This window comes from Podospora pseudopauciseta, assembly GCF_035222475.1.
Source record: "Podospora pseudopauciseta strain CBS 411.78 chromosome 7 map unlocalized CBS411.78m_7, whole genome shotgun sequence".
NCBI lineage: Eukaryota > Fungi > Ascomycota > Sordariomycetes > Sordariales > Podosporaceae > Podospora > Podospora pseudopauciseta.
The window spans coordinates 833,801-856,252 of record NW_026946667.1 but is presented as its reverse complement, the minus strand read 5'-3'; the positions used below and the strand labels follow the sequence as shown (position 1 = coordinate 856,252).

Genomic DNA, 22,452 nt, shown 5'->3' with positions numbered 1-22,452 from the left:
GGAACAATTAGAAAACTTCAGGTTTTGGAGAAACTAATCAGCAAGGACAAATTAAGAGATGATCTCAGTTCGATTCCGGGATTCAGCCTTCGTGCTGTACTCGTGGATTCTCAATGTCTCATTACTACTATGCTTATCCCCATACTCCTTTTCCCTTTACCCGGTATACGCAAACGGGCAATGCCAAAAACCAAAACTCAAAAATCAATGCTATCCCGTTTCGTTTCATATCATAATAATTCCTAACCCTGACTTGTCTGTCTCAACCCATCACAATCTCCTGATCCCCAAAAGAAATATCACCACCAAGCGGGAGATGCAACCCCTGCTTCTTGGTCGGCAGCAGCTCCAAATCCGCAGCCGCAATCGCCATCCTTCTCAACCGCTCAATAGCCTGCTTCTCGTAATTCTCGGCAGAAACCAATGCCGAAGCCTGCATTTGAGCTCTCGGGTCAATCTTGACTGTGTTGACGAGCTGTTTTTCATCATTAGCACACCGTATGACAATCCAAAAAAAAAAAAGGCAGTAAAGCTTACCCTCTCAATCCCATCAATTCTCGCCTCCAAGACCCCCTCCTCAATCATCACCGCCAGCTCCTCCTCAATCGGCCTCTCCGGACTCCCAAACGCCTTCTCCAACGTGTCCAAACTCACGCACGAAAACGGAATCAGATACTGCACCACACACTTGCTCCTGATCTTGGCATAGATCTTGCTGACGTGCTTCTGGAGGTAGATGTCCAGCAGATAATCGGTCCTGTACCCCTCCAAAATCTCAATGCAAGCCGAATACCTCCCATTAACAAACATCGTCACCGCCCGTCTGATGTGCGGCTCCGGTTCCAGAAACACTCTGAAATTCTGGTTCTCCAACACCATACTCTGGAGCTGCTTGCGGTCCATTGTCGCCAGCGCAAGCAAACCGCCATAGACGGCAATGTCGTTACGGCTGGCGAGTTCATTGTAGGCTTTGGGCGGGACGTTTGGGTCGGCGTCGAGAAAGGAGAGGGCCGCTTCCCAGTATTTTTCTTGGCCGAGGAGGGCGATGCCAGAAGCTGTGCGGATGAACGGTTGGGCGTTGCGCTCTTCTTCGGGGTACTGCCCCCCGAGGGTCATCTTCACGAGATGGGGCGCGACCATGCTCCACTCTCTTCTTTGGATGGCCACGCGGACGAGGTGCTTGCCGACGTCGATGACGTGCTTCGCCGTGGAGACGTCGGGGCGCATTTTGGAGTAGTGCTCAGAGGCCGCGTTGAGGTCGCCGATTGCTTCGTAATGTTTGGCTAGGTCTTCGTTGCCCATCTTTTGTTTGGCATGCGGTTAGAATGGTTTGCGTGAAAGAAGGGTTGGTGATGCTTACCCGGATGCTCTCCTTGACAAGGTTGTTCTTATATCCCTTTAGCTCGGTGAGCAGCCGTTGGGTCTCTTCATGGTTGGCGACGTCCTGCCTGTCTACCCATTTCTTATCAAAGACGGCATCGGGGTCATTGGGAGCAGCTACGCGAAGGTATTCAAAAACGTCTCTGTATCGCTGGGTGTCGCGGCCACGCTTGGCTTCGGCGAGGGCGGCCTTGAGAGCTTCGACGCAGAGCTTTACTGAGCTACGGCCGATGAGGAGGAGACGGTCGAATCTGGTACGGCCGCGGTAGTTTTGGATATAGAGATCGAGATCAAATTTGGGGGAATCTAGCACATACTAATTAGTTACCGTTGTTGATCGTAAGGGTGATATTGCAATGGGAGATGGATCGCGGGGTTCGGTCGTTGAAGAGGGGCACACTCACCCTGAACGACAACACCGCCCTGGATGTCCATCTGGGTGAAGAACTCCAGCAAAGGGTCGGCCATCTTTGCGGCTGGTTTTGTGAATGGAGTCGAGAACGCAAGGCTGAGGAGATGCTGCGATACCTGGGCCTGGTTGACGTCGATGGTTTAGGCAAGGCTGGACGAGAGATAAGTTGATGGATGGCCAGCTAGCTGCAGCCTGGCGATAAGATGGAGCTCTCGTTGGCGGATGGTGGGGTAGGCACGGTATGGTGGGGAACCGGTGCGGGGCATAGGTACGGATTACGGAACTCACCGGAGACACCGTCCCTGGCCCTGCGTCCTTTGCGCACCTTGAACCTTCAGTCGCTTGATGTCCACCCAGAGCCGCCGTATCTACAAAAAGTCATTTTTGTCATGTGAATGCCTCTCTCAAGGATATCGTTGTTACGGCTTATTTTGAAGCTCATGTCAACACAGCATCTCCGAATCCCGCGATTAGTTACACCCCTTTTCGGTTCTCCATTTTATTCCGTGTTGAATGATAAGCTTCTCGATTCAGGTTGTAAAAACGGTCGACTTTTGCCAAGGCAAATAATGCATAGACATACTCCGGTTTGGGGCCGTCCTCAGACTCATCGATTAGCCGACTATACGCACCTCCTCCCTGTTGGGATTCATCGTTCGCTACAAACTTCACCGCAAGCTTTCAAAAGTTCTCAGAACGGTATGTAGCTCACCGAGTCATCGGTTGGTTGTCGTGCAATTGGTTCGGCGATAGCCGAGTGGACCTTGGCGACTTTAAACAACCTGGAATCTCGCAACTGCTGTGGATTACCGTCACGTTAAGATCTGTTAGAGGCTCATTTTGTCGACGAGACACCACTCAGCCCATGGTGGAAGCACAAGCAAATGGATACGACAAACAGGTGGCCTTGGTATGCAGATGAGATTCGCAACTTTTCCATCTTGATTTTGCCAGTTAAGCTCGCTCTGACAGGGGATAACAGTCTAGGCAGCCAGGATCACGGATATCTCGGAACATTTTTGATGGTTCCGCCCCAAAAGACGGCACGATTCCCGCAAGGCTGACAGGCCGCCTTGCTGGGCTTGCAAGGGCAAGCAGCACTGCAGAGAGACACATGACCACAACCCACCAGAACGTCCATGCGTTGCCCTTCTCTCTCTTCGGACTGCCTCGGGATGTGGGCGCTAGATGCTTGGGATACGGGGATACGGGGATATGGTGCAATAAGTGGAATTGTTGAGGGACTCCATCGCTATCAGTTTGGTACTACTACAACCATCAAAGTGTCTAACCGCAAGACGGAAAAGGTAAGCGAGTCGGGGTGTTGTTTGCAAGAGAACCACGAAAAGTTTTATACAGCAGGTGGTTTTGGGCGTCGACTGCTGTCGTTTATCTCTACTCTACAATTCCGCAGGCGAAGTAAATGTTAGTGCGGCCAGCGCAACTTCTACCAAAATACCCCTGTCGCACTAACATTAATAACCGTGGCAGAGGTATATGCCTAACCTCTTGCGAAAAGTCTGCGTTGCAGGGCGGCACTGTGATTCGCCGACAGGTCTACGGGCGGTCCAAAGCGGAATAGTGCCCGCATGTACTGATGTACAAATGACCTGATTTCCGTTGCAAGCCAGGCTCTGACGTGTGCCGAGCCCTTGCTGAAATGTTAGCGAGGCCCCTCAGTGTCTTGGCATCTCCACAAGGATGCAATCTTTTGGCGACGCTCCGTTTTTCCCACAACGACATTGGAAGCACAGCTTGCGAACACACCTGCCCATGGCCGCGGTTGTCGGCCCCCTTGGAACTGGAAGAGTTTTCACGAGATGCTCAACTGCTGCTTGACGCCCTGCCGTTTTAACTGCGACGTTTTCCCCCCATCCTGAAGGGGGAGCCAATCGCTGCCCGTTCCCAGATGTCAGGCACAGGCGTGCCGTCTCCCCGAAAGATGAAGCTTCCCCATGGCGCCTGGGACAGGCACACGCATTGGGTCGATAGTGCTTGTTCCCCCACTGATCAACAGTTACCAGCAGGCGGCTAGACTAACGCGGAATGTGGTGGTTCTGCGACATTATGGTGTACACTATTGTATATCTGGGGCGGGGTGTGGGAGAGCACCACAGACGCTCAACATTGTCACTGCATTAACTCAAGAGCTCGAGGATGGACTCCCCAGCCCCCTCTCCTCGATCGCTCGCGAGCTCAACTCGGGAATAAGCCTTCGACTCCTCGGAATTCCCACTAGATGATACTGGCCGCCATCCCTTTCGTCCCTCTTCGCCAACATGCAGCCGCCGAGCGCACACAGCAGACACTTGGCGCTCTGGCGCGTCCTGGCGTTCGCTCTTGGGGTTCTTGGGCCGTGACCAGCAAGCAACTGGTTGGCGATGACTCTCCACTGGATGCCCAGCAAGTGCCTGAGGTCTGGACGGTTCGGTTCCTGAAGTCGGAGGAGACCAGCAGAGGGGTCTTGTCAACAACCAGACGGGCCACTGTCAATGTGGCATGGATGGTGGGACCGAGACATAGAGATGCTCGAAAATACCCGCAAACTGCACAACCCAATTCTCCCGCCAACCCGCTACCCGTCTTTTCTCTACAGCCCGCATCATCGTCTTACGTCGCCCTGCTTTATACAGAGGCCTCGTGCAGCCAGCTTCCCCGCGAAACAAATAATGAAAAAAAAAAAAAAAAATAGCAGCTGCTGATTCTGGACAGGCTCAACGAGGCATCGCACGCGCTCCTATCCTCGTGTCCTGCCGTCTCTGTCTATTATCTCTTGGTCGCCTCACAGCTCTGCTTACTCACACTCATGTCACACAGCCATGTACAGGATTACCTACATACCTGCAGGTAGAGTGGTGCTCGTAGTTGAGATGGCACCGATGGCAGATCCAGCACACATATACAAACTGACTTCTGGGGTCTACACTAACATAGGTAGGTACGCTATACGCGGAGGATGACTCCCGTCGGGAGTTGTTTGATGGGTGTTCCTCAAAGCCCAAGCTTTGATCTCATCGACGTTGATATGATCCTTGACAGCCCCGTCATCAGGGGTCCCCCACCGCTTGGAGACCCCTTCGTTGGCCAACCAGACGACCCCAATTCTTGACCATCGCGCGAGCCCAGGATTTGTTCTACCTTGGGGACAGTCTTGGCCCTCTTACACATCCGACATGCCAGACAGACAGGCAAGGCACACTCTGCGGTTCAGTCATCGAACCCCATCACTTGCCTGTTGGCGTTAGATCATCGGTGTTGTCAATCTCTCGGGATGGGATGCTGGTCAACGGCGAGTCCGGACTACTACGTACAATATTTCTCAATTGGCTTTGCGGTTACGGTTGGATATTTTTTGACGGCATTTCTTATCCCCGCCGCGGTTGGCTATTCTTCAATCCCTCATGGTATCTGCGACAGTTCCTCCGCAAGAGTAGGTAGACTACCACACCACTACCAGCAAGAAGGCTTGCTTCGTCTCGCGTCCGTGTCACACTAGACCGAACCAGCAGCGGCCCCTCCCTGACGTCGCGTCCCTCGACGGTTTTCAGATCCTCTTCGAACTGCTCTCTTGTTGCCAAACGTATCCCTACGGCGGGGCCCACTGACAGGGCCATTTTTGCTGCGGGATCCTGATAACTCATCCAAACATTTCGTGTCGGCGTCCAATTTTTCTGCCTGTCCCACCTCTGGCTGGGTATCTGGCGTGCTCGTGCTTGGGACTCCAGCATCCCCCATCCAAGCGGGCATCAGCGGAGCCGGCCCCGAGAGACTCCGCGCGAGTTGTGGACTTGATCGGGGAAGGCTTCTGGGATTTCTTGGCTGTGGACAGGTGCCGTACTTACCGTACGTACACATACCGATAGATTACCCTAGAGCCACCCCCCTCCCCACTCTGGGCTGTCCCCCTTCCTCCCCTCCCCCTTGTTGGTGCTAGAAAGTATACCTATGTGAAGGTTACCCACGGCGGAATTCAAACACTTCACCACCGGATCACTCCGCTTGTGCTCAAGCCCGTCCAAACTTCCCTCAGTTCGGGCCACGTCCACCAGCTACAGCTTTCTGGCCTTGCCGTTGCCGTTGCCGCGGGCGTGTTCTGTCAGCAAGTGTGTGTGCTCGAGGCTACCTCGACAAGCTCAGACCCGTTCTGTGGCTTACCACGACATGCGAGCAAGCTGAAGGACCATCATTGAATAGGGGTAACAGCATTTCATCACGGTGGGCAGGCAGGAGGAAGCCATCCGTTCCTGTATTGCCGGGCACCAGCATGACAGAACCCTCTGTGGAAAACAAAACACGTCGCCGAACTCGTCCCTCCTCGCAGGCACCGCAGCCCAACCGGAGGAGCGCCAACAGCCCCCCCGGCATGTCTGATGATGAGTCGGCAGACTTGTCGCAGGAAGAACATGGCTCCCCCACCGAGAGCCTAAAGTCTGCAGCCCAGGACACCAGCAAGGTAGATTCCGAGGCCCCTGAATCCCAAGATGGCACTGGCGATGCCCCGAGCATGCCCCTGCAGAAGCGTCGCCGGGTCACACGAGCATGCGATGAGTGTCGCAGAAAGAAGATCAAGTGTGATGGCAAGCAGCCTTGCACTCATTGCTCTGTCTACAGCTATGGTGAGCACCAAACGGAGTTTTCTTCGGCCTCCTGCTGTTGTTTTGCTGACCGAGTTCTCAGAGTGCACCTATGACAAACCCTCTAACCGCCGCAGGAACCCAGCTCCGCAGTATATCGAGGCCTTGGAGGCGAGGCTCCAGCGTGCAGAGACGCTCCTTCGCAAGTTTATGCCAGATGTCGACCTCAGCGACCCGAATCTTGACCCGTCAGTCCAACAGGAGTTCCGCAACAGACAAAATGCAAGAGCGCAGGCGGCCAAAGCCAAATCAGACACGCCGCCAGCCCAGGAGAAAACAGAAAGCCAGGATGCCCAGATCATGTCCATGATCGAGTCCATTGGGCAGCTTGACATCAACGAAGGCGGAGAATGGGACTTCCATGGCAACTCCTCGGGAGCGGTTTTTCTGAGGAGGATGAAGGAGCATTTCGAGGGGCTGTTGGGCAACGACTACCGCATCCCCTTTCTGCCGCGACCATCTCGCCCGGCCGGCATGTTCAGCCTCGACTCCCCTCGTTCCAACGCCGGCTCGCCCTGGGAACCTTCAACGGCATCCAACACGCCAGCTCCTCCCAATATCTATGATCTTCCGGCCCAGGACAGGGCCCGCACACTTTGTTACTACTCCTTCAACTGTGCAACATGTCTCTTGCGGGTTGTCCACCAACCTTCGTTTTACGAAAAGTTTGACAAGCTGTATTCGACACCTCAGGAGGCCTGGGGAAATGATGAGCACAGATTCCTCGGGCTTCTCTATTCGGTGCTGGCCCTAGGTTGTGTTTACGATGTCTCGGATGTTGAGGCTGGAGACGGACCGTCCTCGTACAAGGCGGCTGTTGAACAAGGGTAGGTGTCTCGTCCTTGAAGACTTCCTATTCGTGCTTTCTAACACTGGTTTCAGAATCAAGTATTACACATCCGCTCGGATGATTCTACAAGATGTGGCCGAGTGCCGGGATATGGTTTCTTTACAAGGCTTGGTCTACATGATTCTTTTCTTACAAGCAACAAGCAATATCAGCGGCTGCTATGCCTTTCTCGGCATTGCTCTACGTTCTAGCCTGCGAATGGGGCTCCATCGCCATTTAGCACACGAAAAGATCACACCGATTGAGGATGAAACGAGACGGCGCGTGTTCCATGTTGTCCGGCAAATGGACATCTACATTTCAGCAATCTTGGGATTCCCTCTCTTGCTCCACGACGACGATGTCGACCAGCCCATGCCGACCGAGGTGGATGATGAATACATTACGAGCGAGGCTATACTTACACCTCCGCCAGGCACGCCTTCCTTTTTCGAAGCTTTCAATGCCCACACGAGGCTCATGGCCATTTTGACAAAGGTTGTCAAGTACATTTATCCTGTCAAGGCTGTCGAGGATTGTGTGAATCAGGGACGGGTGAACTCGAGATACATGATCAGCTATGCCCGCATCAAGGAGATTGAGGCCGAGCTCCAGGAGTGGCACGAACAGCTCCCTACACATTGGCGCCCCAGCCCGGATGGTCCAATCGAGGTTATCAGGTACGCCAACCCTTTCTTGCTGACAACTTGGACGAGCACTAACGCCAGGTCCGTAGAGTTCGAACTCTGCTGAGATTTGGCTACGCCCATGTCCAGATGATGCTGTACCGTCCGTTTCTTCACTACATCTCCCCACGTCAGACGGCCGGCAAGAAGATTGACGATCGATACTACAACTGTGCTGCCGCGGGTGTCAGCGTTTCTCGAAACATTGTGCATATCGGAATCGAAATTCGCAAACAGGCGGTGCTGATCGGGCCTTACTGGTTTATTCTCTATTCGCAATTCTTCGCCATTCTCTCTTTGATATACTACGTTCTGGAGAATCCCGACAAGGCTGGAGCTGCCGAGATACTAGCCGATGCCAAAGCCGGGCGGGAGGTTATCGCGAGTCTGGCTCAACGCAGTCTAGCAGCGGATCGGATCACAAATGCCCTGAATGTAAGTCGAGAAATTGTGTCGTTTTCAAGTTCGTCATGACGATGGTTCTAACATACCATAGCCCTTGTTTGAACAACTGCCAGAACGGCTCAAGAAAGCATCAACACGACCAATGCCCTCCAAGAAACGCGCAGCGCCTGCGGGATCGAAATCGAGCTTGGTCCTCCCAGCCCGGCCGGGAGTGCAAGATGACGTTCCACAGCGCAGGTCCGAGGAGGTGATTCGCCCACCCACTGGCGCCCTTCGGCGGGAAGCACGGCTGCCTCCTCAGAGGACATCCTCGTTTGACGCATTGGGTCTTCCGCAGGGCAGCTTGGCGAGTCAAAACTTTTCCAATCTGCAGGACCTACTGCCAATGGATTTGACGTTGGGCCGGGGAACTCCCGAAGCCAGAGCCGCGCATATGGCTCCTGCCCCGAGACATGCCCAAACCTTCCCGCAGGGACACCCGCAAGGCGCAAACCCGGTCTACAAAGTTGACGCCATGATGTTTCCCACCGGCGACCCTTTTGCGTATCCCAATGCGCCGCTAATGGACCCTGCTGGGCACCATGCTCGACCGGGACATCCGCACGGGCTTCCAGGGCAACCTCCGGCACCCTCCATGCAGTTTTACATGCCTAGTATCTACGATGACATCGAGGGCCAACTGATGGGTCCGATCCCACCGTATCTGATGTCTCAGGGGCAAGGACCTCCGCATACGATGAGCCCGGCGACGCAGATGTACAATACGGCCAACATGATTGCGATGCAGCCTTCCCCCAGGCATGGTCAGCCCCATGCTCCTCCGCAGGGCCTGGCCTCACACACAGGCCCACATCACCAGGGGCAGCCTCAACAGAGGGATATGATGGAAGACATTATGGGCGAACCGGACTTCACGACAGGGGAGTGGGATGACATGCTTCAACAAAATTCCGGGTACCGATAGACACATGGATGAGGAGGTGGAAGACAACAAAACAGCACGCTAGATGCAGAGCTTTTAAGTTGGGGTCAGGGGGAGGGACCACGAGGTTTTCGTTCCAGGCACAAAGATGCTCGGCCTAGCGCCAGCACAACACTTATGCACGACACTTATAAACTTTATACGGCATCGCTGGGCGAAGTCTGGGGTTCGGGGTCAGGGAAACTGGGTTGGGAAATTCATTGGTGGGTTAAAGAGGCACGGGCTAGAGGAAATAAGGATTGTTGCTGGACCCAACAGAGCGTTTCTTTTGCATTTTAGTCGCGGCCTGATACCCAAAAGAGCGGAATGGTGCATGGAAAACAGGACGAAGTTTGAGAGGGAGGATTGTGGGCCTTGGTGAGTGTGTGGATGGGCCGAGGTCTGTTAGGACAGCATGGAATACACGAGGAGTCCGAGATGTAGGTTTTCTTGTTTTAATGAGATGAAGCGATTCATCATTGGGGGTGTACATGTAATAGGACGCAAAAGAAAATGATAGATATGGCGGAAGAGAGAGCGGAAAGACACCACGGTCAGCAAGATAGAGTTCGAGGCTAAGAAGAAAGAATTCATGGGTCTTTACTGCTATTCTTGGTGTACGAAAACCAGCTATTTGGGATTTGACGAGTCAGGGACAGACCTGGACTGGCTCGATAGGGCGCGCCCGAGTGCTCATGTCGACTTTTTAGACTGGAAGGGCGTGAGAATTTACCCACGTCTAAGACTTGCCGTGGTTGTCTACTTACCCAGCCACGAACGGTTTCTGCCGACTTTTCGTTTCTGTGGTACCTGAAACGATTCAACCGTCACCAAAAACTGGCCCGACGTTTTACTAGATCCACCAACAAAGACAACCATCTTGTTGGGTTGGTTCGTGACAAAGCAGCGCTCTCTGCCTCTCTTTCTGTTCGGCAACGCACAAGCCGGCCGATCCAATTAAACGGTCTCGTTTTTGCTCTTCTGGACTGGCTAGACCCGAGTCCGGTGCACCCGACGGACGGGACGCAACGCGCAACCTTCTTTTTTCACATGCGTGCTGGAGGGGAGTAGAGCAGACTAATAATGTGGGAGGGTCAGCCTCTATAACCGTTTTGGGATCTGCCACGAGACCTCCTGGGGTTGACTTCTTTTCTTTTCTCCTCCACCCTCTTCGTTTGTGTATACGGATCGCCATACATATACTGTTCCAGTGCAGTCCACTGACGACAGTGTTGAACGGTGATAACATCATCTTGCCCGACCCCTGCAAGCAAGGTGGTTACCTATCGTCACTCAGTCCACCGTTATCGCGATAAGAAGGCTGGCTGCCTGTCACTCGCGACACTACCACCACAGTACACCCTCATAAACCGCTGCCAACTTTCAGCCTCCTCCAGATTTTCTGTTGGGGGATTTTTTATTTAATTCAACAGAAAAGGTTCTAGCTCCATCGGCACCATCGGGATTTATTTTTGTTTGTCGCTGAAAGATTGCCCGCTGCCGGTCCGGTTCTTGGGACGAAAACGAGACACCGCCGCTTTGAATAATCATAGACCAGCTCGAGTCAACCCCGCTCTCCCTCTCTCGTCATCCTCTCATATCTCATCTCAATCGGATAGCCCGGGCCTGCCACTCACATATCGAGAGCTGCGAACCAGTGAGGCATCTTTGGGAGCAGCCGTGAGACAAGGACATAAACAGCAGTCAAAATGGAGGTCGATCACGACTTGGTCATGGTGGATGAGTTTGATGCTCTGTTAGTACACCGCTTGGTGCGAGTGAGCTGCATGATAACAGGACATGTTGGCTGATATTGCAAAACACAGCGCCATCGAAGTCAAGCTCCCGAAAGCACACAAGAAGAATTCGTCGTCGGGTTCTTCATCCCCGACGTCGCCGGCAACCCGCGGGAACAACAAGCGGTCCGCCTCCTGGACCGACTACGGCACCCCTCCCAACGCAGCCTGGCTTCACGAGAAGATCAAGTTTCCCGCCAAAACCCACGTCACAAAAGTGGCTTCCAAGCTGCCCCCCACCGCCAACGGCATCATCTACCTCCCCGGGGCCGAAGACAAGTACTACGAGGACTCGGACCAAGGCCCCGCCTTCCGCCAGCGCCGCCACTTTTACTACCTCACCGGCGCCAACTTTCCAGGCTGCGCCGTCACTTATGATCTTCACAAGGACCACCTCATCCTCTGGATCCCCTACACCGACCCCCGCACCATCCTCTGGTACGGCCGCACCCCGACCCTGGAAGAAGTCAGGGCGTCCACCGACGTCGACGAGGTCCGGTACGTGGCCGGTGTGAACAGGTACATCTGCGCCAGCTTGACCCCGGGCGCGTCCATCTACGTCCTCCACCCCGATCAAGCCCCCCAGCTGGAATCCCCCAAGGGCGTCGTGCAGATTGACACCCACTCCCTTCGCCCCGCGATCGAGAACGCGAGGGTTGTCAAGACGGACTATGAGATTGCGCAGATTCGGCGGGCGAATGCGGTTTCCTCGGCCGCGCACAGGGCTGCCTTGTCACGGCTGAGTCGTCTCGGCAACGAGCGGGAGCTGGAGGCTATTTTCGCAGGGTATTGTATTGCTCAGGGGGCGCATACGCAGGCGTACCCCATCATTGCCGGTGCCGGGCCGGCGGCGTCGACGCTTCACTACGACAGCAACAACGCGCCGCTTAAGCCGCATCAGTTTGTGGTTTTGGACGCGGGGTGTGAGTGGAATTGTTATGCGTCTGACATTACGAGGACGTACCCTATTCTAGGGAGCTTTTCGGCAGAGGCGAAGGCGATTTATAATGCTGTGCTAAGGATGCAGAGGGAGTGTGTTGAGAGGATCAAGCCTGGGGTTGTCTACTCTTCGTTGCATCTCCACGCTTGCAAGGTGGCGATTGAGGAGCTGTTGAGGCTGGGGATTTTGCACAACGGGACCAAGGAGGAGATTCTGGCCAGGGGGACGATAGCGGGGTTTTTTCCTCATGGGTTGGGACACCATGTCGGGTTGGAGGTGCATGATGTTAGTGGGAGGGAGAGGTTGCTGCTGGATAGCAAGGGCAGTTTGGGTCCGGCGGGTGGGGTGAAGAGTGCGAGGTGTAGGTTGAGTCCGAGCAAGAGGGAGCTGGTGCTGCCGGAGACGTTGGCGGTTATGTTTAGGGATGAGATGAAGGAGGGGGGTGGTGGGGATGGGCAGGGGAAAGGGGTGGTGCAGATGCAGAAGGCCAAGAGGTCGGCTGGGGGTGGGAGGCAGAGGTTGGAGGAGGGGATGGTGGTTACTGTTGAGCCGGGGATGTGAGTTTTTTTTTTTTTTTTTTTTGTTTTTCCTGTGATGATGTGATGAGAATGAGATGCTGACAGAGGAAACAGTTACTTTTGCAAGGAGTACCTCAGGGCTTACTTCCTTGACGTTCCGTACCACGCTCACTTTATCAACAAGAAGGCGTTGGAGCAGTACTGGGATTTGGGAGGGGTGAGGATCGAGGACGATATCCTGGTTACCAAGACTGGGTACGAGAATTTGACGGATGTGCCGAGGGAGATTGAGGAGGTGTTGAAGGTTATGAATCCCAGCTGAGGTTCTGCGATTTGTGTGGTTTAGATACACTAGGAGTTGTGGGCGGGGGGGGGATGGAGTTTGAAGGTGTTCTAGTGATGACTTGCCTTTGACAAGGGAAGAGGGTTTTGAATTTGTGTACATGTTTTTGGAAAGTTTACTGAAGGAGATCAGATTGGTTTAGTCATGAGGGTGTAATTGATGATGGTTGAGAAATCATGGTTCTCGGGACAATGAATGTCTGTTGAGGTGGTCTAACAGAGCCGAGCATATAACACTGTCTTCTTGGATCATCTGGATAAACAATAAGCTTATAGCAGATGCTCAAGTGTATTTACTATGGCCGGGAAGCCAGGTGTTTGACGACAAGTCTTCCAGGAAAAGAATCCCATGGTTAAGGTGTTGTAAGTAAGTCCCTAGACCGTGTCCCCACTTTTGCTTAGGGGATCAGGCCCCACAATTCACAGTGGCTTCCCGCCTGGGCGTTCTTCCAACGTCAAGGGCCCCATCACCACCACCACCACCAAAAAGTCCACTAAAATTCATTATTTGTGAGTGAGAGTTAGAATTTCATCTCACAAATTCACAAGCCCTCTCATCCATGTGAGTTCACCCTTCACCCCTCAACACTACCAAACTCAAAACTAACCACCCCAGATACTCCAAAATGACCACCCTCAACCAACGCACCTCGGCCCTCACAACCATAGTCCTCAACAACCTCCAACACCAACACGACTGGACCGCCCTTCACCCCCACACCCAGCCCAACCTCCCCCGGACCCTCCTCTACGGCCTGCCCCCCAAACGCCTCTACGTCCACCCGGACGAGCAGGTGGAGATCATCAGAGCAGAAAAAGAAATGGGCAACGGGGGGGAACGTATCCCGCAGGAAGCAGAGCTAGAATGGGTTCTACCTCTCCACCTCTCGGAGAAATGGTCCCCAGCTCAGTTCGCCGCCGTCTTTGATGCTTTGGACGCCAGACCGCCTAGATCGAGGGAGATTACAAAGGAGGAGGAGGAGAGGTCACCCTGGTTGGCGTATAAAGGGTCGAGGAGGGGGAAGAGGGTGTTGTTGGCTACGGTGCAGGATGATTCGACTGTTACTTATTACTGGATGCATGATGGGTTGGTGAAGCCGAGGCAGAATTGAATTTTTTTTTTATATATTTTTTCATTGTTATGACAGTAGTGGAAAGGGGAGAGGGAGAGGACTTAAGGCTCGAAAATCACCTTTTGCACCTTCATGTTGTCAAAGAGGTCGTAACCCTCCACTGCGTCGGAAAGGGGCATGATCTTGTCGAACATGAAGCTATTCTCATCGTCAGCATATCACCCACCATCTCCCAGGAGCAGCAGCAAAGTAACATACCTCACCCGATCCTGGTTCTTGGCCAGAACAGGCAGCGCCTCCTCGAAGATCGACCTGACAGGGCACCGTCCCATTTGAACCCTCAAGTTTTTACTATTATCCCCCATCGTCAGCCTTTTGTTCCCTCTTTCAGTCGTAATCTCACAGAACTCACCCATAAGCCTCATCCCCACCCCACGGAATCTCCCCATTGTGCACCCCAATACTACTCACGACCCCAAACGGCCTCAACACCTCAAACGCGGTCCTCAACGCAGGACTCAACCCCACAACCTCCACCACCGCGTCCGCCCCCCTCCCCTCCGTCACCTCCCTCACCCTCTTTACAATCCCCTCCCTACCAAGCTCATTCAAATCCAACGGCTCCGCCCCGAGCTCCCTCGCCAATTCCAACCTCGACTTGACCCCATCAACAGCAAAAAGCTTCTTGGGTTTATACTCCATCGCACTGATGATCGCACACAACCCCACAGGCCCACACCCAATAACCACCACCGTCGCCTCTGTCGCCTCCTGCTTCTGCAGCTGACTAAACGCGTTCTTTGCGCCAAAGTACCCCGTCGGAAAAATATCCGCCATGAGGATGAGGGCCCGGTCGGGGATGATATCAGACGGGGGAGCGACGGTTAGGGTTCCTGGGCCGAACGGGACGAGGACGTACGCGGCCTGGGCGCCGTCTAACTTTTCGGAGCCGAATAACAGGGAGTGGGCGCAGCGGGAGGAGTAGCCTAGGTTGCAGTAGAAGCAGTTCATGCAGGAGGTTGTGAAGGGGGAGACGACCTTGTCGCCGATTTTGAGGGACGTAACGGCTGAGCCGAGGGCGACGATGTGGCCTACGAATTCGTGGCCCATGATGAAGCCTGTTGGGGAGGGTTGGTGGCCGCGGTAGACGTGAAGTTCGCTGCGGGGAGGGGGGTTAGTGAGATAAGGGGGGGAGGGATAAGGCGGAGGGGAGGGGGGGCTTACGAGCCGCAGAGGGCGGTGGCGGTTACTTTGACGAGGACGTCGAGGGGGTGGTTAACTGTGGTGTTATGTCAGCATTTTCCACGTTCAAGAGTGTGGTGGGTGGCATTATGGGTATATATGCCAATGAAAACGAGAGCGTTCTCAAATGACAACCGAAATGTGGTGACGGTGTGAGTGAGCCAGAGTGAGTGAGTGAAAGACATACTCTTAGGAACAGGCCTCTCCTCCACGGCGACCTTCTTCGGCCCGTGAAACACCACCGCTTTCATAGTCTCTGGGATTGCTTCCGCCATGATGATGATCTCTGTCTGTTGCAATAGTTAGTCGCCGCTTCTTCAGTCGAGGTGGTCATCTTAGCCATGACAACGTCACCACAAACCTACCCCTGAATTTATCTTTCGTTGCAATAATCAACAGTCAATGGTATTATCAAGAGAAGAACCCGGAGTATTATTTTTCTTTCTAGAAGACTTTTAAATCCAAGTGGCGTGACCCGACATCGTCCCGAGCGTGCATTCCCGTCTCCCGGAGCCTAGGTATCTTTTGCATCTCCCCCGCTCCCGCATCCCTTCCCCGCGGCCGAGCAACACCGAGCGGTGGTCTCCGACGTCCTATTGACCTACCGCCAAGTCCGGTCACCGGGCCGAGGGGTTGCCGAGCACCTACACTCCCGTCCCCATCTCAAATTCCATCATTTCCCTTCTATAATCTACAAATCCCATAATAAATAACCGCCAAATCCCATCTTTCTGGGAATTTGCGGCTTCAGAGCAGCTCCCAAAAGCTGTCCAAGTTTCCAGAACTCCGCTTCCCCTCACTTGAGAACAACTAAAGAGAGAGAGACAGAGAGAGAGCTTAACGTATGCGGAAGGTGGAGTCCACTTTTTCCACAGCAGCAGTAGCAGCAGTAGCAGCAGCAGCAGTGTGTAAGTGGATTGCCGATGGGTTGGTTGGTTTTTGTTCGGGTTTCGATAAGGCTCAGCTCAGCCAAGAAGGAGGCTAAAAAATTGTCATGGGTTAGGTTTGTTATGAAAACAAAAGGGTAGCTCTTGCGAGAGCCGAGGTGATGATGTCAGTTGCTTTTTTCTTGTCATCAAATTGGACTGACGACAACTTGGCCGGCATAACCCTCCCCAGGGTTGACGTCCTAAGCCAGAGGATCTGTTTCCGTGATGGAAGTTGTTACCATGAGTGACAAATCTCTCGTCCGCATGTACATGCTACTCGATCAAGTTCACAGTCCAGACACATCTACATAGAGATCTGGAAAATCAAAAGACGACTTCAGCAGCCTCTTTCTCACTTACACGCCAAAAACATCAACCAGGGGTTGCCCGGCCATGCACAACACCGCCAATTTTGAGCCAAAAACTAAAGAAACATTCCATTGCACAGCATCAAACTGTTTTTTGGTCTCCACCGCATGGTTTACACACCTGCCGTGCCACCCCTTGGGCCATGGAAATGGACCTGGGATGGTGCTCTGCTTGAAAGTGACGTATCTGGACATTTCAGCGGGCTTGCCTCTTCCGCTGACGACCGATCACCAGAGTTGCTCGAAGCAAGCGGAATGGCAAATTGCTCGAGGCTTGTCAAGGCTTGTCATGTAGCAATATAATACCCCAGAATCTCGAAATTGCGGGGAAATGCCCAAGCAGAACATGCTGCGGCACCACACTTCTTGCTCCCTTGCTCGACTCTATAAGTCGCGGGGTAGAAATGCCGCACACCAGACGGCAAAGCATCTAGTCTAGGGAATAATATCGCTCATTCGCACAAATGAACTGGAGGTAACAAAACGACCCTCTTCCGATCGTTAAGAGAAGGGTCTGCTTTGTGAACAGAGGCAACGAGGGACACGTACGAGTACACATGTCGGGCGCTCCGTTGGGTACTCGTCGTCACAAAAAGCAAATGAGGCTCCCACTTACAACGTCAATCGTACCCCCCTTCCCCCTTGGGCTTTGTGGCACTTTTGCCCTGTTTCCATCTGGCGGCTTTCGTCCACGAGCAGCAGCCATGTAAGCTAGCGTCCGGGTCCGGCTAAACTCAAGTTTCGATATATCTGCACGGCGTCTCTGTCTGGGTGTAACACGTATGCGTGCGTGCTGGGCTCGTTGCCCAACCACGGTTGCTCTTCTGGTCTGGGGCTAGCAGGTGACACACACACACACACATACACACACACACACATCTAAACGGCGGGGTTTGAAAATCTGGAAGCAGCATGGTAGATGAGCCTCACCGCTGCAACTGTGGAACGAACTGGGCTTGATGAAGCACTGGGATTATTGCTGCCCACGAGTTGCGGGCTTTACAAGTGCTGTCGGAATGCCGATGACATATCACCGGCAGCACACACCATGCCGAACGCAGGACCGACCACACCACCAGGCCCGACGTGGTACAGAGAAGCGAGATGGCCTCTCTGTCGTCTGTCTGCGAGAGGCCTCTTGCTTCAGGGTAGCGAGGCCACTCATTACGGATACCCAAGGCAAGCCCGCAGCTGGGTCAGGACAGTCGCTACTAAGTCGAAAAAGATGTCGGAAGGAAACGCTATGGTGGAGGTACGTGCCGTCCCTGTTGCAGCGGGAGCGTGAGTGTTGCCAGTCATGATTGGACAGCGAGCCTTGCTATCCCCAACGGCGTGACCCGCATAGGAGATGCTGCCAACGATCGTGATGGGACAGTGAAGGTGCCGATGTTGAAGGATCCGGACTGCGGTCGGCTTATATGTAGATAGGAATCGGAGTTGATGAAGGATGAGGCTGGTGAATCAAGAGTGGAAGTGCGGGCGGATCCGTAACATGATGCTGCTCTGTTGACCACGCACGGCGTTGAGGCTGAGTTTCCCAACCAGCGGCTTGTTGAAGGTGAGAGAGAGAATCTTGGAGTTCTGTGCTCCCCCGCTGTGGGGGAAATCTCACCACTCTCGAGCCATTTGAGAAACTGCACTTGCCGTTGGTGAGGATGGAATGGCGGAAGGAAGGAGTGGGCTGCCCGTCAGTGACGAGATATTGGGCTCGATCCTCTTTTGTAGCCAAGGCAGGTGGGAATGGCAGAAAACCTCCTTCATTCTTTGGTCGATTGCCCACACCCCCCCCCCCCTCCCCCACCTTCCCCTCTGCCGATGGCCCAAGGAGGTAGGTGTTAACGACTGAATGGGTGCATGTCCAAAAGGCGGCAAGGACGCGCGTGTAGCCATGGTCGAAGCATGATGAATGAGGGAAGCTGCTAAGAAGCTGCAAGAGCGAGCCTCCCCCCACATTCCTTCCGCTCGTATTTCGTGGTTGTGCCTCCACTTGATGAAAACTCTACCAGCTCCAGCTTGTGATGACGCGCTCACTTTGGGCGAGATGGTTAAGGCCAGCAGCTAAAGTTAAACTCCGACTCGGATCTGTCCAAGTGATCACGACCGCGCAGCCAAGTCCGTCAGTGTCCGTCTGGTTCGCGTTGCACGCGTGGAAGCAGCAGAGGTTCATCAGATGGAACAAGAGGAGGCAGTATCACAAGGTAAAGTAGCACTCACCTGCTGATTTGCAGCGAAGCATCTGCCCGTGGCTCCCTATCCTGGTCAGGTAACCCAACAGTAAGCATTTCCCCGCCGCCTTTCCAGAGCCCTCTCGTTCGTTTCCTTTGAGGTTTGTCAACTATTGTCAAAAGTCTTGATTCTTCTTGAATGATCTCCCCGGGAAACAATCAGGGTTCACAGGATCGGCGTTTTGCATCTGTGTTGGCCAGCTCGGTCGTTTGCGCGATCCATTCCCTAATTACCGAGCCGCCGCGAGCCCTAGCTCCATCAGTACATCAAGACCCACGGGCGGCGCCTTTGTACTCACTGCCGTAAAAGAGCCTCAACCACTCACTCGGGGTCCAGCAAGGTACAAGAGAGCATGACAACCACGGGTTGCTGTCTGGCCATCTCTATCACCGGACAGTCTCTTTGTCTAGTAAATTGCCTGTCTGCCCGGCTCACAAAACACCGGGGCATATCCCAATCCACCAATATCTCCATACACTACGGATATCCCATCCATCTTTGAGGACCAGGACCCGACGAGCGAGGTGAGGTTGAGTCCAGTGCGTGTGTGGTCGGGAAGTCGGGCTAGCTCTTGCTAACCAGTGGAGCCTCCCCAAAGAACCTCCTCAGCTGCCCCCTGTTAGCGGCTCCATCCCCCCGCCTCCTCCACTCTTAACCGTGGGCCATCAGCCGTCAATCCTGTACGCATTGGCTCTGGCCTTTCCTTCCCCGACCCCAGCTGTGGGAGCTTGTGGTGCATCCTCCGCTGCTAGGCCCTTGCTGGCTGCCATTGCGGCTTAAAGAAGGGAACCTCTCCTCTTCCCTCCGTGCCTTTTTCAGTCGACCTCTTCCGCTGCTGGCATTGTCATTCTGGACCCAAGGCCATATATGCGGGACACTTATACGCCCAACCCCCAGGTTTAATATACTGCACCCTGGCCCAAACCAACCCAGCACCCATACACTTTCAACCGCTCATCACAGCCTTGAGCCGCATTCTTGAGAGGACACGCAGGCCTAGCCCCCTCCCCCTCCCCCCTCCTCACACCTCACTCCTCACTTCTTGATCGCAATTTACGACCCCCGCTCCATCCAGCCGTCGCGAGGTCGTTTTCCGTGCTTTCATCCACCGCTCTCCGTTGCCGTCGCGTAACACACCCGGCTTCTTTACCAGCCCAGCTTCGAGTGCCTTGCCTTGTTGTTGTTGTTGTTGTTGTTGTTGTTGTTGTTGTTGTTGTTGTTGTTGTCGTTCTTTTTCTTGGCTGCATCTTGCGGCTCTTACATGCTCTGTCCCCCTACCCTGCCATCGGCCCAGCGGGAGGACTTGACGCGGTGTGAGTCTTTGTTGCAGGCGGGACACCAACATTCCAATCCTCGAGCTGCCCTCTGTGATCCCAGCTCTAAAGGGAGAGAAGTGAGGGGGAGGAATATAGGGCTGCCCACTAGCCATCACCTCGACCTGCCGCCCTCGCCATCGACCCGACATCGATGGCGAGCTGATGCAACATTAACCACCTATCCACCCGTGAGTAGGACCTTCGAGCATACACGAAGCTATGAATACAGATAGCGACCTGTATGACCCCGATGAAGTCCTGCCTAGGAACAGCCCGCTCTTGCAGCCGCTTCGTCCTACGCTCCGACCGCCGACTCCGAGCCCGCCGCCGATCACCTCGCCCCAGTCCATCAGTTCCGCTTCTAGCTTTGGTGACAAGAAACCGCGTGTTCGGATGCCGAGACCAACCTTGGGCGATGGGATCCTGATTAGCTACCTGGACAACCATCGGCAGCACGACATCGCCCTCCAAGCCAGCGTGAACGGTTTGCCATGCGAGCCCGAATCTCCCGCGGATACCGATCTCATCGACGACACCGGTTCTTTAAACAGCGCCGTTTCACCGGGGGGCCGACGGTCTGGCAGGGACAACGACAAAGGCGGGGGGACATACACGAGCTCGAGAATGTCTGTTGATCCGCCTGGGCTGGAGAGTTTGGGAGGGTTCGATTTGAAAAGTCTGGCGGCAGGTGCCTTGGCTGCAGTTATCACGGACGCGCAACCTGAAGCCCCTACCGCCACGGAAACGAAGCTACCTGATACTGAGGCTGGTTCTGGGTTACAAAGACCACAACCACCGCCGGCACCACCGGCACCACCACCACCAGTACTCAAGGCGCCGGTAATACCGGTGCGATCAAACTCCTTCCGGGATGAACGCCCTGCGGCCATATCAGCACCGCCTCCGGTGCCTCCATACGGCCCTATCTCTCCTCGCGAGCAAGGCCACCATTCTCCCAGCAACAGTATCACATCGGCAACCCTCAGCGAAGGTTTGGCCCCCCTCAAGCTTAACTCGCTGAGGTTTGAGAACAACGGACCGACGCTTCCGTCCATCCGATCTACTTTTGGGGACATCAATCAGCTTCGCAACAACGTTGCTGCTGAGCATGAGAGAATGCGGCCTGCTACCTTCCCACGGTCTCCTCCTGCCACCACGCCGCGATTGCCTTCATTAGGCGGCCATGGCTCGCCGCCACCTTTGTCACCAGTTGACAGTTTTCGGGGACCCCTTTCCCCGAGCCACTCTCTTGTCCACCCAGCAGCAAGCCCTCCAGGGACCTATGGCGGGTATTATGCACAGATGGGCAGCCATCCTCGGCAATCCGATTATGCGAGCAGTTCAACGGCCACTCCCGGTTCTGAGCAATCGGCCTCCACCCCCGGGGCAAATAATTCTAATCATAATAGCATCGACCGAATAGGTTCGATACCGCTGGAGGGCGTCACACACATTGGGACCTATGTCTGCAAATTCAGCGGGTGCAACGCCCAGCCGTTTGCTACTCAGTACCTGTTGAACTCCCACGCCAATGTACACTCTTCTGCCCGGCCACATTATTGCCCTGTTGCGGGGTGCCCCCGTAGTGAGGGAGGCAAAGGATTCAAACGCAAAAACGAAATGATACGGCACGGTCTGGTCCATGATTCACCGGGATATGTGTGTCCATTTTGCCCTGACAGAGAGCACAAGTATCCAAGACCAGACAATCTTCAGAGGTGAGTTCGCTTTCTCACTCCATCTTGGATGGAACCTGCTGCTAACCGGGGTTATAGACACGTTCGTGTACACCACGTCGACAAGGATAAAGACGACCCACTACTCCGCGATGTACTTTCACAACGGCCCGACGGACCAAGCAGGGGAAGACGACGACGAGGTGGCCCTGGGTGAGACCTATTTGGGCGCTCTACTTTGAAATACACCTTTCGAACACCATCCCAAGAAACACTACGATTATCTTCTCTGCACATACCTTTTTTCACGCATTTGCAACACCTTCAACACGACGGTCTATTTGTAGTATATACGCATAACTTTTTTAGTGAAACCGAGCGAGCCCGGAGTTGCGCTTTTCTTCTAGGAGTTGGGGTTGATGGCGCGTGTGGGCAAACAAGAGGTGTGAGGCATTTGAGGGGGGTGAAAAGGTGTTTTGGCACGTGGTGCAGGGGTTACCGTCTTACTGAGGAGGTTATGATACGGCATGGCGTTGTGTTTTGGAATTTTTGGGGGGGCGGGTTGATGTTGTTTCGTTATTAGTCGATATACCATGTTGTTCTTTTTTTACTGTCAAGTTGGGAGATGGAAAGGAGGAAGGCAAAGGTCAAGGAAATTGAACGGATCGGTCGGAATTCGCAACATACAACTGCTGCAAAAAAGGAAAGGTTAGGAAAGG

General features: G+C 54.1%; 7 protein-coding genes across 7 annotated transcripts; 4 read left to right on the top strand and 3 right to left on the bottom strand.

Moving 5' to 3' along the window:
• Positions 1 to 37: 37 nt before the first annotated feature.
• Positions 38 to 3,042, bottom strand: QC763_705870 (uncharacterized protein). The gene is made up of 4 exons (XM_062915587.1): positions 1,785 to 3,042; positions 1,361 to 1,686; positions 538 to 1,302; positions 38 to 475 (listed from the first exon to the last, which is right to left on the bottom strand). The coding sequence occupies exons 1-4, from the start codon at positions 1,846 to 1,848 to the stop codon at positions 263 to 265; spliced, it is 1,368 nt and encodes a 455-aa protein (XP_062761557.1). The 5' UTR covers positions 1,849 to 3,042; the 3' UTR covers positions 38 to 262.
• A 496-nt stretch (positions 3,043 to 3,538) lies between these two features.
• On the top strand, positions 3,539 to 9,310 carry GIN1 (Gypsy retrotransposon integrase-like protein 1; the record flags this gene model as incomplete). The annotated part of the gene is made up of 5 exons (XM_062915586.1): positions 3,539 to 6,408; positions 6,470 to 7,253; positions 7,309 to 7,935; positions 7,992 to 8,376; positions 8,438 to 9,310. Exons 1-5 carry the CDS (start codon positions 6,057 to 6,059, stop codon positions 9,308 to 9,310), a joined length of 3,021 nt encoding a protein of 1,006 aa, XP_062761556.1. The 5' UTR covers positions 3,539 to 6,056.
• Positions 9,311 to 11,016: 1,706 nt separating this feature from the next.
• QC763_705850 (uncharacterized protein) lies at positions 11,017 to 12,883 on the top strand (the record flags this gene model as incomplete). The annotated part of the gene is made up of 3 exons (XM_062915585.1): positions 11,017 to 11,063; positions 11,134 to 12,600; positions 12,676 to 12,883. The coding sequence occupies 3 exons, from the start codon at positions 11,017 to 11,019 to the stop codon at positions 12,881 to 12,883; spliced, it is 1,722 nt and encodes a 573-aa protein (XP_062761555.1).
• A 369-nt stretch (positions 12,884 to 13,252) lies between these two features.
• TSP1 (putative tRNA-splicing endonuclease subunit tsp-1) lies at positions 13,253 to 15,035 on the top strand (the record flags this gene model as incomplete). Its single annotated transcript, XM_062915584.1, has 2 exons — positions 13,253 to 13,266; positions 13,520 to 15,035. 2 exons carry the CDS (start codon positions 13,253 to 13,255, stop codon positions 14,013 to 14,015), a joined length of 510 nt encoding a protein of 169 aa, XP_062761554.1. The 3' UTR covers positions 14,016 to 15,035.
• On the bottom strand, positions 14,041 to 15,493 carry QC763_705830 (uncharacterized protein; the record flags this gene model as incomplete). Its single annotated transcript, XM_062915583.1, has 4 exons — positions 14,041 to 14,174; positions 14,235 to 15,135; positions 15,201 to 15,255; positions 15,406 to 15,493. The coding sequence occupies 3 exons, from the start codon at positions 15,491 to 15,493 to the stop codon at positions 14,385 to 14,387; spliced, it is 894 nt and encodes a 297-aa protein (XP_062761553.1). The 3' UTR covers positions 14,041 to 14,174; positions 14,235 to 14,384.
• Positions 15,494 to 18,560: 3,067 nt separating this feature from the next.
• QC763_705824 (uncharacterized protein) lies at positions 18,561 to 19,122 on the bottom strand (the record flags this gene model as incomplete). The annotated part of the gene is made up of 3 exons (XM_062915582.1): positions 18,561 to 18,597; positions 18,730 to 18,834; positions 19,067 to 19,122. The coding sequence occupies 3 exons, from the start codon at positions 19,120 to 19,122 to the stop codon at positions 18,561 to 18,563; spliced, it is 198 nt and encodes a 65-aa protein (XP_062761552.1).
• A 1,154-nt stretch (positions 19,123 to 20,276) lies between these two features.
• QC763_705820 (uncharacterized protein) lies at positions 20,277 to 21,950 on the top strand (the record flags this gene model as incomplete). The annotated part of the gene is made up of 2 exons (XM_062915581.1): positions 20,277 to 21,775; positions 21,833 to 21,950. The coding sequence occupies 2 exons, from the start codon at positions 20,277 to 20,279 to the stop codon at positions 21,948 to 21,950; spliced, it is 1,617 nt and encodes a 538-aa protein (XP_062761551.1).
• Positions 21,951 to 22,452: the final 502 nt, after the last annotated feature.